This window comes from Anabrus simplex, chromosome 3 (genome assembly GCF_040414725.1).
Source record: "Anabrus simplex isolate iqAnaSimp1 chromosome 3, ASM4041472v1, whole genome shotgun sequence".
Lineage (NCBI taxonomy): Eukaryota > Metazoa > Arthropoda > Insecta > Orthoptera > Tettigoniidae > Anabrus > Anabrus simplex.
This window is the reverse complement of record NC_090267.1, coordinates 157147042-157164770: the sequence shown is the minus strand read 5'-3', so window position 1 is coordinate 157164770 and position 17729 is coordinate 157147042. Positions and strand designations below refer to the sequence as shown.

Below are 17729 nucleotides of genomic sequence, written 5' to 3'. Positions count from 1 at the left end.
CTTAAAATTCTCTTTAAGGCCAAGTCTACCCAGCCCACTACTCTTTTGCCGGGCATCACCCACAACCAATAGTGCTGCTTTCCATTCGATCTCTTCCGGATCTCAAAACAAGTAATCCTGTTGAGGGTCCATTACACGAGAACTACACTCTAATTCGTGTCTTACCACTGGTTTGTACGCCGTCTCCTTCATGCCCTTACTACAACCTCTAAATACACTCAGAACCATGTGAAGAGGTACGTCATTGTTTTTTACAGTACCGTTGATGTGATAACCCCAATGAACATTTTCCCTTATATTAACACCTAGATTCTTAAAGTGATCCCCAGGAGGTACTTACGCCCCATCAACACTGTAATTAAAACTGTGATGCCTTTTACTCTTGGTGAAAGTTACAACCTAACTTCTCACCCCGTTTACCACCATCTCAAAAATTGTCGAGGCCTTTTTCGAGTTGGTCACAATCCTGTAACTTACCTATTATTCCATACAATATCACATAATTCGTAAATGGCCTAATCTATAATTCTATTTCTTTACTCATATATATTTTACTAGCAAATATACCCGTGATTCGCTACGGTATTCTACACTGCATACGGATTTGGAGGTACATTACTGTACATGCAGTGAATAAGAATTTTTAAATTGCATGTCTCTTAGCGTTATCGGTGCAACAGCATGGGGTGGTCCCCATACGTTGTTTCTAATGTAAAGTGTGAGACGCGGCAGGCTCACTTGCCTAATGCGTGATCAGAATCGATTTGGGAAGTTTTCATTACAATGGCAGGCTCCCTTTCCTACTTCCAGACACATTACATTTGAGGAGTTTGTATTATCATGGCAGGCAACTTCCCTACTGCCAGTCAAACTTGAGCTGTGCCGTTATCATTATAATGACATGCCCCTTTCCCTACTGCTGGCCAGCTTACTGCCAGTCACACGGAGTTGGTGAGTTTCCATTAAAATAGTGGGCCACTATGCCTAATTCCAGTCACATTTTAGATGGGTACTTCGTTTATAATGGCGGGCATCCTTGCCTACAGCCGAACACAATCGGGCAGGGGAGTTTTCAACAAAAGTGCGTTCTCCCTTGCCTTCTGTAAGTCACATCGAGAAGGGAATTATTCATTACAGTGATAGGCCCACCTTACTAACGCCAGTTACACAGGAGTTGGAGAAGGACCCCATTCATACTGCCCGTCAAAGTTGATGTGGGGAGTATTGATTACAATAGCCGACACGCCCTTTCTCGATCGCTGGAAATCGACATCAGTGATTATAAATCAAGATACGAAAGTATATGCATGTTTAAAACAATACAGACCTCTATTTACAGATTAACTGCTGCTAAACGGTACGTCATATCGGCAAACGGATTGTACAATAAGACGCCGTATTTAACGGTCTAAATGGCTTGTCCTATGATATTTTTTCTTATCTCATCTCTTCTTGGGTCAGATTAAGAGAGTATCGTTGAATAGGGTGAAATCTGGAGAAGTTTGTCTCACAGTGCAGTACTTTTCGGATAATTATGTGACAGCTACAAACTGAATCACATATGACCACTGGGTGGGCCAATGTTCGTGCAGAATTCGATGAGCCTATGTTTCCTATAAGTGATTCAATGTATGAATTATGTGTATAAAAATGCAAAATTTACTTACGATTGAGAAACAGAAACAAATCTAACGTATAAGGGATATAGTAATCGGGAGATAGTGGGTTCAAGCCCCACTGTCGACAGCCCTGAAGATGGTTTTCCGTGGTTTCCTATTTTTCACGCCAGGCAAATGCCGGGGTACTTTAATTAATGCCACGGCCGCTTCCTTCCAATTCCTAGGCCTTTCCTATCCCATCGTCGCCATAAGATATATCTGTGTCGGTGCGACGTAAAGCAAATAGCAAAAAGGTATAAGGGATATAATACGACAAAGAGTCATAGGACAAAAATTGTAAATCTCTCCAAATTGATAGGCGATTGTGCTATCTCTTGTGCTGTCTGTTTCCTGTTTTCGGATACGACTTACCGTTTAGCCACCAATTATCCCAAAACGAAGGTCTGCACCCTCATTATAATTGCATCCACATCTCGGTATTTTCCGAGGCCAAAAGTTTATACAGTAGAACAGCTTGGAATTTTTCCTCAAAGAAAAGTGTGTCCAGATTTCGAGATTGTCACTCGCATATATACAGAGTAATTAAGGAAGAAAGTAATACAGTTCAGGAAGATGAAATTAATAGAAAATAAGATTATAACTGAGGACAACCTCATAGGTCAAATATGTAAATACCAAGTGGATGTACTTGAAAATAAATCGCCCCTCAATGAATTTTGACGGTGTGAGTTACTGATATAAGAAGGCAGTTAAAGAGAAAATGTTTAGGTTCAGGGATCCATAGATAAAGAGATAAGAAGATGACTTGTGTTGTTATTTCTTAAGCATAAAGAGGTAAGGCAGAGGCAAGAAATTAACTCGGAAAGCATAAGTAGAATAGAAATACAGTAACAATTATAGCAAATGTCAAGAAATACCTTACGATGCTACACTCCGCGATTATGTTAAAATATTAACAACCCCCCTTAGTGCTATTCGAGGACGATTGTAACCTCCAATGATATTATGCCAATATCCCGCAGAATGCCCAATTGACGTCTTTCTTGATTTCTACACAAGGAACAACCACGAGTTTACAGAAATGATGACGAAAACGGTAATAATTTACTTCCCTGCTGGTAACTTTTAGGTTCGTTGTCGGTCTGTCGGTCACTCAGTGCAGATCATGAGACACGCAGAAAGTAGTAATTTTCCCCGTCAGTTGAAGAGTAAGGTAAATTATGTACATAACAAAAGTTGTTTGTAATGAAGAGACACTTTACATATAGTCTAGGGGTTTTTACAGAAAATCAGTAGTATGAGAGAAGATGGAAGGGAACTGTTTTGGTTTTCCTATGAACCCCCGCCTATTCTGAGATATCTAAATAGAACGCATATCAAAACATTCCCCGGGATGAATATACTCTAAATATGGAGTGTGGTCGAGATCTACAGTACCCAGTCGTTACCGTGATGGTAGAACAGAAAAATAAAGAGACACGATAAATGAAAAGCACAGGTACGGTCTGGAGTTGACCTAAAAGGCATAAATATCTAAAAATTTGGCAAAACAAACCAAATTACAGACAGCGTACCCCCTAAAACTTTATATATATAGTATACATAAGATAACATAAAGGATAAATCGTACTGCCTTGCGGAACATACCTCTTTACCATTACAAAGGTAGATAAAGTTTCAACTACTCTACTTTTCTGATATATTTTTTCTACAAATTTAGCCACCAGTTAAATCACTTTTAACTAGTCCAATAGCCCTTATTACCGTCAAAAGTATGCCATGATCTACCAAATCAAAAGCAATAAATAGGTCAACAGCAATACAGTCCATTTGACCTCTTGACTCTGAAATATCTGCCGTATCTTGCTGGAATCATAAAAGCTTGGACTCACTGGAATACATTTGTATAAATCCGAACCGTCTTCTATCAAATCAGTTAGTAGTTTCGTAAACGTACCTAATATCATCAGAAAATATTTTCTTAGAGCTTGCATTGAACACATGTCAAGCTGACTGGCCTGTAATTGTGACGGTATGAGTTAATGATATAAGAAGAAAGCTAAAAAGGACAAATTATATTTCCAGATTTCTGCGTGCAATTAATTTCATTTCGATTGTGCAGCACTCGAAGTTGTAAAAGTGTCTAAGTAGAACTCCAGTCTCCCAGAAATGTGAGACACATTACTGTGTTTTGTCTAAGCTGACAGGACTTCGTCTCGCTTTACCGACACTACTCGGCTTTCAAACCTATAATGGAAAAAATTCCCTTATTACTAAAACGATCAGCGACAGATGGAAACTGATACAGTATATTGGTGATGAACATATCCATTTTTCAATCAATTACTACTGATCTGCATTTGGGGCAGTCGCCCGGGTGGCAGATTCCCCATCTGTTCAAAATGATTCCAAGAAATTGGAAATTTATTGAACATCTCCCTTGGTAAGTTATTCCAATCCCTAACTCCCCTACCTATAAATGAATATTTGTCCCAATTTATCTCCATAAATTTCAACTTTACCTTCATATTGTGATCTTTCCTACTATTAGAGACACCACTCAAACTTATTCGTCTACTAATGTCATTACACGCCATCTCTCCGCTGACAGCTTGGAACGTACCACTTGGTCGAGCGGCTCATCTTCTTTCTCCCAATTCTTCCCAGCCCAAACATTGCAACATTTTTGTAACGCTACTCTTTTGTCGGAAATCACCCAGAACAAATCGAGCTGCTTTTCTTTGGATTTTTTCCAGTTCTTGAATCAGGTAATCCTGGTGATTGTCCCATACACTGGAACCATACTCTAATTGGGGTCTTACCAGAGACTTATATGCCCTCTCCTTTACATCCTTACCACAACCCCTAAACACCCTCATAACCCTTTATCTACAATCCCATTTATGTGATTACGCCAATTAAGATATTTCCTTGTATTAACACCTAGACACTTACAATGATCCCCAAAGAGAATGATTACCCCATCAACGCAGTAATTAAAACTGAGAGGACTTTTCCTATTTGTGAAACTCACAACCTGACTTTTAACCCCGTTTATCAACATACCATTGCCTGCTGTCCATCTCACAACATTATCGAGGACACGTTGCAGTTGCTCACAGTCTTGTAACTTACTTATTAGTCTATAGAGAATAACATCATCCGCAGAAAGCCTTACCTCTGATTCCACTTGTGTACTCATATCATTTATAGATATAAGAAAACATAAAGGTCCAATAATACTGCCTTGAGGAATTCCCCTCTTAATTAAGGGTCATATAAGCTCACTCTTTTCTTCAAGTCCAGTTGCACTCATTTTTACCAGTAGTCTCCCATGATCCACCCTATCAAATGCTTTAGACATTTCAATAGCGATACAGTCCGTTGGAGCCTAGTAATGGATTTTCATGAAAATAGATTGTCGAGTCTTTCAATTCTCAGGCACGTGCGGTATCAGGATGCCACAATAGCTCTATATTAAAACCACTGGCCACTTGAGGGTACCAGTACAGGTTTTGAAGGTTTCAATCGACCAAGACAGACCACTCCAGGGGGGTGTTCACTGTTTCGAGCACCAAACATTACACAATCTCATCCAGCAGCAACAGCAGCTATTCAACTATCTGAAAAATCCTGTTATCCTACACCACATATCGATGACTAGCATTAATTGGACTGTGAATTCATCGTCCTAAGCGTAGGGTACAGCTAACGTCACTGCCAAGGCACAGTGTCTGGAGTCGTTACGTAACAGGAAGGTATGGACTGATGGTGAGTGGTGTAACAACATATATATGTATACTGTCCGTGTCGTGGCCAGCACAACTGATATGGGTCAGTAGCAAAATAGTATTACTAACGACTTTGTCCACTTGATATGATATTCTCAGTCACTTGACATTCCAACACTATATTCCCATTACAAACCCACCAAAATTTCTGGGTGAATATTTTATTTTATTTTTTCAGTGAATGTGTTGGGAAGTTTCTGAATTTCTTTGACTACTCTTATTTCCCTTCGGTAGACGTATAGTTAGAAGATAGATGTTTGGCTTCGTCAAAAAGGATGGAGCATATGCAATCTACTCTTATTAGTGCTCAGGTATGGATGAAATTATTTTCATGATATGAACTGTTCGTCATAATCAAGCTCCCCTGTATTACGCTTTAGACACACTCCGTGGGACAGAAAGCACTTTGCTGAGCACTGTGTTAAAACACCACAACTTCTGTCAAAGTTAAATATATTTTAATTTTGATTATTTCCTTCTAGGTGGGAAAGTGGTCAAACGGTAGTGATTCCAGAGATCGGAAGCTCGACTCTTATATACATGCGGGATTTGGTCCTCATCAAGGTAAGCTGTGTGCTGAAAAAGATTACTTACACATAGTGCAATGGTAGGTCGGAAAGAAAGACGGATTACAACCATAACTTGACTAAGTAATGATCTGCTTTAAATTAAATATCCCCATTAGAGCTCAATCTGCGACACCAGTGTGTCATCGTCTGTGCTGCAAAACGTAGAGGATTGCTCCTCGAAATATTATCTCACATCATTCACAAATTTATCAGAAGTCAGTATTACCAGGAGTAGAAATATTTTCAGTTCACATACATACACGCGTACATACATACATACATACATACGTACATACATACATACATACATACATACATACATACATACATACATACATACTGTGACCTATCACGTACTTCTCAATTCATGGTTCTTAATGTTGGGTTACGCCTCGGCTGGTGTCACGCGGTGATACATGAGTCTCCACTCAAGGGTACGTGCAAGTTCGACGAGTTGGGTCACAGATTTTACAGTTGGGTGTCAGAATATTTTAAAAAACTTTATATCTTACGGAGGATTAATATTGGTATGGTTGATGCGAAGACATGATTATACCAATTATCCTGAATTAAAATGTTATCCTAACAATCCCTATACTACGATAAATGAGAACATTGAAAAATATTTCTTTTATGGAAGGATTTTCCGTTTAATGACTAAGAAAATAAGCTTTAAATGACAACTACATAGTAATTAAATTGACAAGCAACATAAATGGACATGGGAAAAACTGAATGTTACGTTAATTAGGAAAAGAAGATGCCTAACTTTCCACTCTTTTTTTTGCTAGGGGCTTTACGTCGCACCGACACAGATAGGTCTTATGGCGACGATCTTTCCACTCTTGTTAATATACTTTCGTACATTGGTAATATCATCAATTAAAAATCGAAAATAAAAGAAACCAATATCTCAGTGCTGAAGGCTTAAGGTAAATAAAGTTTATCGTCCATCACATATTCTTAACAGGTAACTGGGAATTGGTAAATCAATCGCATCGCAGAACTATCCCTACTCAAATATGTCTCAACATTCCGTTATTTCTTATTCATATCATTGCATTGACTGTTGAGAAAAGTCTACTTGACAACTTGAACACACTGGTAAGTTAGGTTCATAATCATCGCACAGGTAAGAAAAATGTTCCAATGATACAAGATAACACCAAAATGCAACATTCAACAACATTGTACAGGTAAAGAATAAGTTCGATCCCTCTTGGACCTTCACCAACATCTGCACCTAGATAATGGACATCAAGGAAATATTGCAACATCTACAATGATTTTATAACTACGTTGATCCTGCATCTCTGCAGCCCTCTGCGAAGTTCATCCTGGAAAACTACGCCAGCTCTAGGCACCAATTCAAATAATCTACAGAAATGTTCGACTAGCAGAGAAAATTGACTTACCCATCATCGAAGATCATACAGTATTATTTACCTCGTGAAGATCCAAATATTTCCATTAATACTGTGAGCACATGTCTACATTGTATTTAATTGGAGTAATTTGACGATCATACTATCAATGTTCTCGAAACGAATCCTAAGAATACCATTCCAAACACGGCCTCATGCCCAAATAATTATCATTCATTATAACAATATCAAAATTCACACGCATGGCTGATTCAATTCCTATCATAACAACTCAGCAGGACCTTCATATCACATCATCCTAAGAATACGTAATCCCAATGACACATCTATAACAACTCACATTACGTTAACCATTTGCATATTTCAATGACCCTATTATATTAAACACTTCATCACAACATTCATATGCCATGCACAGAGAATCCACATTACTTTAAGAAAATCTATTTAGGCATTTCACGTTGAAGACTACCAATCTTATCGTCGTATTAGCACGATATCACCGCGACAACATCGCGACTGCATTCCCGAACACTGTATCCTGTACAAGAACATGATCTCTGATGACTTAAAATTGCGCATATCACGATTACTAGATTCCTCCGAAGTATTTCGAACCACAAATTAAATTAACAATCTTCACAATGACACTATTTGACACAACACCATCGATCCCTAAATCATCCTGTGTAACCTTGCTAAAGATCATTAAGACTTCACACGACCTATCGTACATTATATCACGACACAGACTGAATTACCATACCACGCAATGATCTTGTTCAACGCAGAGCAATGATTAATCAATGAAACGGTCGCCTTCAAGTTGTATGATTACATGTCATAAATTCGACATAAAAGAAACATGCTACTCTACATTTAAAAGAATGCAACTACATAGCGGAATAGTGCGACATTATTTAAGTACTCATCCTTGGTCGAATCCCATGACGTTGACACCTCTCGTCTTCCAGTTCTTAATTTTAGCCATTGGAATCCATCATTTTTCTCATCAGATCCTTTGAGGTCCTTCCATTGATTAACTTCTCATGTTGGAATTCGCAATCATTTCATAATCACATCCAATGAATATTGATCCCATGATACCTGAAACTTAAAATACCTATTAGAACAGGGTTACATGCATCAGAATAGTTACAAAGTTCGAACACCTCACTTGCCTTAATGTTCTGGCAGAACAATATATATATATATATATATATATATATATATATATATTGTTTTACAATAAGTTATTCCACAATGATATGCCAATATCGCGTTATTTTTAGCTTTTATATAATCTCTCTCTACGTATTTAACAGCTCTAATCCTCCCAAGACTTACCGAAATTGATATCCATCCTCATCAGGAAACAAATTTCACATTACGTCTAATAATGGCAGACGGTTTGCATTTTATGATCTCTCCATACTTCCAGCTCCCATATGTTTTTGACAATCAAAACACATGACACAGAATACGTAGTGATCCCGTACGAATCATTTATGTCGGCAAAGGAACTCGTTTAACAATTTACTGCATCGTATTTAGGTTATTAATCGACAATTTCGTCATCAATCTCGATCATCGAATCGTACCAGACTAGATGAACAAAGTATGGCCATCACATATAAACTCAGCTTATTCCGATTAATTCAACTCATTCCATGGCCTCCGATACCTCTCTTCCATTGATATTTTCGCCATTTATACGCATTTTAGCAGACTTTATTTGAGGAAAGTGTAACATTCATTTAATTCTGCATTATGTACCACGACGTCTTATTATTTACCGAGGCACCACGGGCATCGTATCATCATTCCGCGGCTCCTTCAATACGCCGCCTATCGTTCAGATAATTAGACGAGTCACTTGAGTTCAGACACTTCTGGACGTATGATGATCAGACATATGATTTCATTGATGTTAATTTCATCATAAACTTCCAATGTATTTACCAACTTCATCCTGACATACACTGGAAGGTTATAATACATACATACATACATACATACATACATACATACATACATACATACATACATACATACATACATACATACATACATACATACATACATCACTATAGATGTATCATACCACACTGAACAAGCAGACGGGAAATCGTTGGTGTTGTTACAGACTTCAGTCTGTACCCTTCGTTGAGGTGTATTCTGTTAAACACCAAAATTTGCACACTTTAGTGCCCAGTTTGAACTCTTAGAACCTACCAAGAACCAGCCAAATACCCCTTCGAAGAACGTTCGTCATACGGGTGCACTGGTACGCGTGCTTTAAAAAAATGAAAGTCAAAATGTAAGCACACACACTGGCTTTATTTGGTGATTATTTCTAGCGTTGCAATGGCCTTGAGAAAAGGTTAATTAATATAAAATTAAATTTCAACTGAATATTTTAGGTCTCGACCTATCTATACAAAATTTCAGCTTAATTTGACCAGTAGTTTCGGCGTGATTGACTGAGAAATTAAGAAATATTTTTGACTTTCTACGCGACTGTTTAAAATAATCACGCAAATATTGTATTTTTTGGTCGATATGTCGAAACAAAACATAGCAGAACGTATCCGTCGGTTCTTCCTTACCTCCTGTAATTGAATTATTAAGAACTGAGTCTAACCATCGTCGCCGCGGTCCCTCTCTACTTCTCTTACTCTCTAAGGTCCACTATGTTATTCTCCTATATTTCAAATTCTCCTCCTTTCCTCTCATATGACCCAAGCCGAAACCGGTTGACATGTACAGCTTCGTCCTTCAAGTTCATTTCGTGTATCCTTCTGCCATTATTTTATCCTGTTTGTACCAGAAATCATACTCGCTACTTTCATGCCAATTACTCCTAACTTATGAGTAAGGCATCCTGAGTCCACAAATCTTTCACTCCCGTACAGCAAAGTCGGTCTAAAAGCACAAACTAAAAATGTAACACCGGGCGAGTTGGCCGTGTGATTGGAGCGCACAGCAGTGAGCTTGCATCCAGTAAATAGTGAGTTCGAAACCCACTGTCGGCAGCACTGATGATGGTTTTCCGTGGTTTCCCCATTTTCACAATAGACAAATGCTGGGACTGTACCTTAATGAATGCTACGGCCGCTTCCTTCCAACTCCTAGGCCTTTCCTATCCCATCGTGGCCATAAAACCTATCTGTGTCTGTGCAACGTAATGCCACGAGCAAAAAGAAATGTAACAAATTTATGCAATGTTCTCTGTAATACATTAAATCGGAGTTATTTTAAATCCTAAATGTGTACGCTTGGTATCATTATTACCCAAATATGTCCACGTGTAAAAGAAAAAGGTTCGAATTTCATATCCCTAGTATCGTGCGTAGCTTGACGATTTTAGCGCTTTTGAATTTGTACTGTTAAAACTCTGAGGTCAATCACATAAGATACATTAATAAGGCATTTTAAGTGTAGGAAACATTCTACACAGATCGACGTACTTTCATCACCCTTGGTAAAGCCCAAACAATCAATATGTCAATTACCATACATATCAACAAACTTATGTCACTGCTATGCTCATGTAACCATGGTAGTAATCTATCGCGCGATTTTTTGCAAACAATTTCGTAAATAATATATTTTGGCCTACATCTTGTAACAGATCGTAGTTAATCATGTAACAGATCTCTCTCAGTATGTTTGTGCAAAATATCATGATATTACGTCCGTTGATCTAGATGTGCTGTCGTTTCGGAAGACAGACATGTCAAATCGTTTTTATATACGAAGATATGTAGTAAAAGAAGGATCTAAAAACACACCTGATCGAGTTTTATTTGGAATATTTTCGTACAGAAGCTAATCCCAACCTCTTTCAAGGCAAACTATTAGCAAATTACAAGATTGAGGAAGTGAAGAATAAATAAATCCACCTATGTGGAATTTGTCAGATAACTGAACAATGGATAATTCCAACTTACACTTTCGAACCGTCTCCTAACAGATGATATTAATTGCAAATTCAGAAGTTGTGCGGTTCGTCAGATCCCCCATCAGAGAAAGGTTAGTTCCAACCTACGTCTTCAAAACATAAATTCATAACAAGATCTCCAGAAAATTATAATCGAAGTTATATCCTGTAGAACATAATCATATTTTCCTCACCTTGCACTACCTAATTACAAATTCTAGGAACTGGCGAAAATGTGGCATGGATTGCACCTCCAGGAGGAGATGTAATTTTGAGATTTCTGGCGGATACCACGTCGTGGGAAACACTGCCCTCAATCGTCTGAAAGCTGAACGTTCTATTCGCATTATATCAAATGACGGCTTCATCAATCTTGCCGACTTGGCACCACTATAGGAAATCCAGGGGGAGATCATAATTTCACTCAGTAAACTAAGCCAAACTCTCGCACTAAGAATGGGAATTCTATCACAGTTTTTGTGGAAATGTGAAGAGGTAATCTTCTATATTAATTTGATATTTGCAGAAAGAGGACTTTCCCTTCGAATAATAATGCTATTTGATAAAAGGAAGGGCAGGTCCATAAAACGGCTTTAAGATTAAAGATTCCCTAGGCCTCGCAAAACATAACTTCGAAGAAAGGTTTGATAAGGACAGGTCAGAGAGGATAGATGAGAAATGAGGAGTCTCGCAGGAAACAACATATGGGCCGAACATTATCGTGGAATGCATCTTTTCTCAACTATTCTTCCTCTGGCTTGCTATTTAATGATGGATATTCTTTTAATGTGGGGTTACGAATGAGAAAAATTCATCTACTATACAATGGCAACTGGTGCTGATGGCAGCAGAATATGTTACGCTTCTGTTTTGGAGTTAATGAAACAGCTCCACAGCTGTTTAGTAGTGGGTAGCGAACTATAACACCAAAGACTTAGGTTCCCGATTAAGGGACTCCGCAATATCAAGGAAGTATGCAGGTGGGGAAAGTCCCAGATAAAGCAGACGAGCGAGTGAAGCAAATTAGATAAGTTGTCGGCTGATAAATATAGTGTTATTCAAAATCATTGGTTGCCCAGAGTTCCGACCTGAAACGAATGGAATATTTTCGGATGAGTTAGAATGTCGACTCCATTCCAGACCCCAGCGTCCAACATCACTACCTTATCTCGTTTCGGGTCTTGAGGAAGAATGATCTGCCATTCCTCCATAGACTTTCAGACATCTCATTGAAAGCGTCCCCGGCGGGGGGAGACCTAGCTCAACACGGGGAAAATAGGCCAATATTCATTCGATTGTTATATATGCTACAAGCGTTGTTGACAAATGCTGCACATATCCCAGGATTGGCATGCTTCAGAGCAATCAGAAGCAACTTCAATGATGTCAAAATTTTAATTATAACATTTTAAAATAAAATGTTCAAAATGTTCCGCCTTTTTAATAATATATCACGGTTTCCTTCATAACTCTCTTACTGTTTCACGAATAATTATGATATTTTCAGAGTTTCCTCCCATAATGTTGTACTACAAACTGTACTTCATTCAGACCAATAGGATTTAAATTAGATTTTATATAACGTATTTATTCACAAAAGTATTAATATTGTTTGGTGCTCGGAATAAAAACCCGACAAAAAATCCAAATCACATTCTATGTTAATGATTGAGGGTCATTTTGTAGCCGGAAGTTTGATACATACTTTAAAAAAGGAAATGTTCGAAAATTCTTATAAACTTGGAATTTGTAAGGGAAACAGTGATGTATTGTTAAAAAGGCGGGAAATTTCGAACATTTTGTTTTAAAATAAGAACATTTTTAAAATTCTGACATTATTGAAGTTGCTTCTGGTTGCCAGGAAGCATGCCAATACTGGCATATGTGCAGCAATTGTCAACAACAATTGTAGCATATTTAACAATCGAATGAATATTAACCTATTTTCCCCTTTGTTAAGCTGGGTCTCCCCCCTTAAGTCCAACATGAAGGCGCAGGGTGGACCCACTCCATATTAATGCCCAGTAATAGGGAACAAGACACGTTAATATCTAAGTACAATTTTAGATAGGTATCCGGGTACCTTTGATCGCTTAGTGTACATATACTCGTGGGAAAAGACGTCGCAACAGCAAGAAAGAGTTTTGCTAGATAAATTGGAGAGGCGTGTTTGCACATCCGGAAGATGACGCCCATTCAAATTTGCGCGCCAGTCGACAAAGAGCTGTGCTTGTAGTGCCACTATGACCTTGCAAATCAAGTTTGCTTTAAATAGGCACTGTTCACTTCGTGAGCGTTAGTTATTGTTCGGTGTTGACGTTGTGAGGTAAGTGTGAAACAAACATGCTTTTAAGGAGTCAACGAAGGCAATACCAGCAGATTTCTGAGTTTGAACGAGGCTATGTAATAAGGCTACGAGAAGGTGAATGTCATTTTCGCGATACTGCAGAAAGACTTGAAAGGAATGTATCCATATGGCATCGTTGTTGGCACAAAGGCCACGTGAAGGCACTGTCCCGAAATGAACGTGGTCCGGTCGCATACGAACCGCTATGCAAAGAAGAGACAGCCGTACTCGCCATATGGCTCTGGTAGATCGTACTGCATCTGCAGCAGCCGTTAGAGGTTCAGTTAACACCAGAGTGATATAGTGAACTGTAAGAAATCGATTACTTGAGGGATAGCTCTGAGTCATACGTCCTGTAGCGTCCATTCCACTAACTCCGAATCACTGACATCTGCAACTGTCAAGCTAGAGGTCATTGGCGGGTGGAATGGAGAACTGTTGTGTACTCAGCCTTTACTGTCTTGGTGCCAGTGATGTCCGTAGGTTAGTAAGAAGGAGGTCAGGTTAGTGCTTGAAACCGAATGTCCGCAGCGTTGATGTACTGGACCTACACCAGGGGTTATGGTCTGCGGAGCGATAGCAAGAGCATTCTCGTCGTTATCTCAAGAAACTTGACAGCGGATTTGTACGTCAGACTGACGCCTGGACCGGTTATGCTGCTATTCATTCCAAGTATTCAAGGGCGTGTTTTCAGCAGGTTAACGTTCGTTCTCATACCGTTGTTGTCACCAACGTCGTCTACAGAGCGTCAACCAGTTGCCTTGGCCTGCGGGATCATGACACCTATCAGCCATTCAGCACGTATGGGATTTTAAGGGACGACAAATCCAGTGTCATCCAATAGCAGCATTAACTGTTGCTGATTTAACTAACCAGGCGAAACAGGTGTGGAACTCCATCCCCCCCCCCAAAAAAGTCAAACGGCACCTGCACGACACAGTGCATGCACGTTTGCATTCTTGCATTCAAACTCGTACGACTACAGCGGTTATCAATGTACCACCATGTCATATCTTCTCACGCATCTCTAACTTTGATCTGGAAACTTTAGTAAAATGAATATGTTACCTACACAGTTGCTTAGCCTAAATTACATTCCTCTAAACTGATATGTTTCTTAGTGTTGAGATTCCATTTGTCGCAAGTATATCATTAATTATAAAGAAAGGAGAATTCCTAGCATGGATTATTTTTGTTAAGAAGGAAGCCATACTTTCCAACGTCGTATCTTACTAGTGATACACAGTGCAATGAAACACCAGCCAAAAATTAATTACACACCTGAAACAAACTAGAGATTCGTATGTTACATTGATTGGACACTGATAGAAAAATCTAAATATGATCATAAAGAAAGTGGCCCTTTATGGAAGCACAAGAATATATCATAGTTCTATGAGGAATACACACAGTTAGAGCACGGCCCGCATAAGCAATCCCAATTAAAACAAAAATACGTAAATATAGATAACAACAGAAAGAGGGAGGGAATACAACAATGTCACATGAGCGAAAGCTAACTAACAAGGCCCAAGCAACCAAACCAAGAGGAGGACAAAATAATAATAAGACATCAAATTTATTATAAAAGTAGGTTGTAATTCCGCCTCTATAATCACACGTAAAGTGATTCAAGATAAAGCTTCCACCTTAATGCGAATAGGTTACATCACATGGAGCGTAAATAATGCCCAATATTGCAGCATATGCCATGGCTAGTCATGTGGGAATCCCCGCACCTATTACCATCACGGAGTTCAGCTCCGTAATTAAAAGTTAAAACTCAGTGCATTTGACGGAGAAAGGTTAGCTTCCAAGATGCACAAGTATGCGAAATTGACAGGGGATGAAGTAAGTCTTCCCAGACATATTATCACTTACTGAACGAATGTGAACACACGTATTAGAGAGCTCCCGCTTAAAAATCGGATTAGGGTCGGCAGTTGCAGTGTAGGCTTCGGCCTACAAGTGGCCACGACTGGTCCGTGATCCGACAGCTCTACACTTCGACTGACAATCGAGCAGAGGAATGGTTGCTATGGCTATACATCTCTATATTAGAGGGATCACAGGTGGCTGGACCCCACCGTGGGCTGTCCTGAGAATGATTTTCCGTGGTTTCCCATTCTTCTGCACTAAGGTGAGTGCCGGGAAAGTTCTCAGTGTAGGCCATGGTGACCAACCACACCTTCTCCGTAAATCACCTTCACGGCTCCAAAGTTGCCTGGCCTGGGAGAGGACGTTGCCCTCTAAGAGGCTCGCCTTACCCCTCAATGTACGGAATGGAAGCTTCTGTGGTTGCTTAAGATGAGCCCCCTTAGTCACCTAACAGGATCTGCTAGGTGGACTGACAGTCTGTCGGGACATACATCGGTTCAGGGTTTCATCCCTATTTTCGCTTCGGAGTCTTGGTTCGGTGCTGATACCGTTACTTACCCATAGTACAACGTACAGCCCAGCTTCCGGTGTGGTGTTATTGCACTCAGGAGGATTCTGCCTTCAAATGCATCAACTCTGAAAAACCACCCCGATGCTACGCCTGTGGCGAAACGCATCCCGCTTAATCCAGAAGGTTTAAGGCTGTACAGCTCTCCCTGAACTCGTCGCCTCGATACGGAGAGTCGACACCGCCACCACCCGTACCCACTTCATGTTTCTTTCCCCTACAATTGAAAAGATGATTCGCTTCTTAACCAACTCATTTTTAACATTCCATCCCTACAATCGTCACCTGTTCCTGGCCATCTCCAAGTAATCACCGATCAAACGTTGAGCTCCCACTTCTAACCACCCACTTCAATTTCGCCCCGATAGAAACCCTAGTCTAAATCCCAAGCATCCCACGAACATTTAGCTGATGGTTACTGCCTCAACATTTAATCAAATTTGTTCTAATATTTTTAGTTCTTGCCTTTTTCTCCACTTCTTCGCTCTTTTCCTTATTTCCGGTTTTTTTCTTCCGACAGTTCACACCAACCTGTTCGTTCATTCAGTCACTAATGAATCTATTCCTATCCCTGCATCAACATATCATTGTTCTTCACATAGCCATACAATATCCATTCACAACCATACTTTATCCATCAAAAATGGCGCCCTCCTCATCTTTATTATCATTACTCCTCACAAGGCTCTACTTATAGGATAAAAGTGTGGGTGAAAGGTCGTTCATTATGTCATGGAGTAAAGGGGGGGAATGAAATGAAAGGATTCTGCACCCACTTTCTGAGTCACCCGTTCATCCATACATTTACTCACGTATCATTTCGTCAAAGTATCCACCATTTAACCATCTCCAACTTCATCTCAGCATTATTTTAAAAATACGCTCATAAGCCAATTTACTCAGTCACCGCATCATTAAATCAACCAGTCACAAACCATTGGGTCGTCCACCAACGACCCATTATCATATTATTAAGGAGCATGCTACTGATCCACAATCATCCATCTCTTCATTAAAAATTGCCCATAGGCTCTACCAGTCATAATGTGACTGCACCCACAGAATAAACTGTCAATAACTATCACATCCCCAAACAGCCACCAACTCTCTAAACTTAACTCTCAGCCTGAGCAAAGAAGGCAATAATTCTTCACCCTCAAGCATATCTTGTCTCTTCTACCTATCCTCCTCTCCGCATAAAATTCCCTTCAATCCACCTTCATCTCCTGGCTAGAGAGGGCGTTCCCATCTAGATGGACCACCCCACTTGTTTAGCGTAAGGTATAAACATATTACAGCAAACAACCAATTCAATACAACAGTCTATCTCGCCCAGGTTTAAGAACTCATTACATGGAAAGACTGTTGGAGAATATAACAGTACCAGTCGTAATTTTGCACGATTTCTAGGCCTTCTCACATAACTCATCAGTCGTCGACCTACTATGTTTCACATGTGGTCAACGAAAGGAGATTCTACTGGAAAAATAGGGTTGTTCAACATCCTAGAGAACATGCTGCGTAGCACGGGCGACATTGTTCAAGATTTCTGGCAGGAAAGGCTGGCAACAGTTCCGAGTCAGAGGACAATATTTTCTCCAAAAATTCCAAAGGTGAGCAATATTTGCT

The 17729-nt window shown here is 39.5% G+C and overlaps 1 protein-coding gene across 1 annotated transcript in view; it reads left to right on the top strand.

Annotated features, from left to right (window-relative positions):
* LOC136867130 (trypsin-3) overlaps window positions 1-17729 on the top strand; it is a 135616-nt gene that overhangs the window by 17615 nt on the left and 100272 nt on the right. Inside the window, exon 4 of the mRNA XM_068227026.1 lies at window positions 5893-5974. Within this exon, the coding sequence (XP_068083127.1) occupies window positions 5893-5974 (82 nt within the window). The remainder of the gene's footprint in view (window positions 1-5892; window positions 5975-17729) is intronic.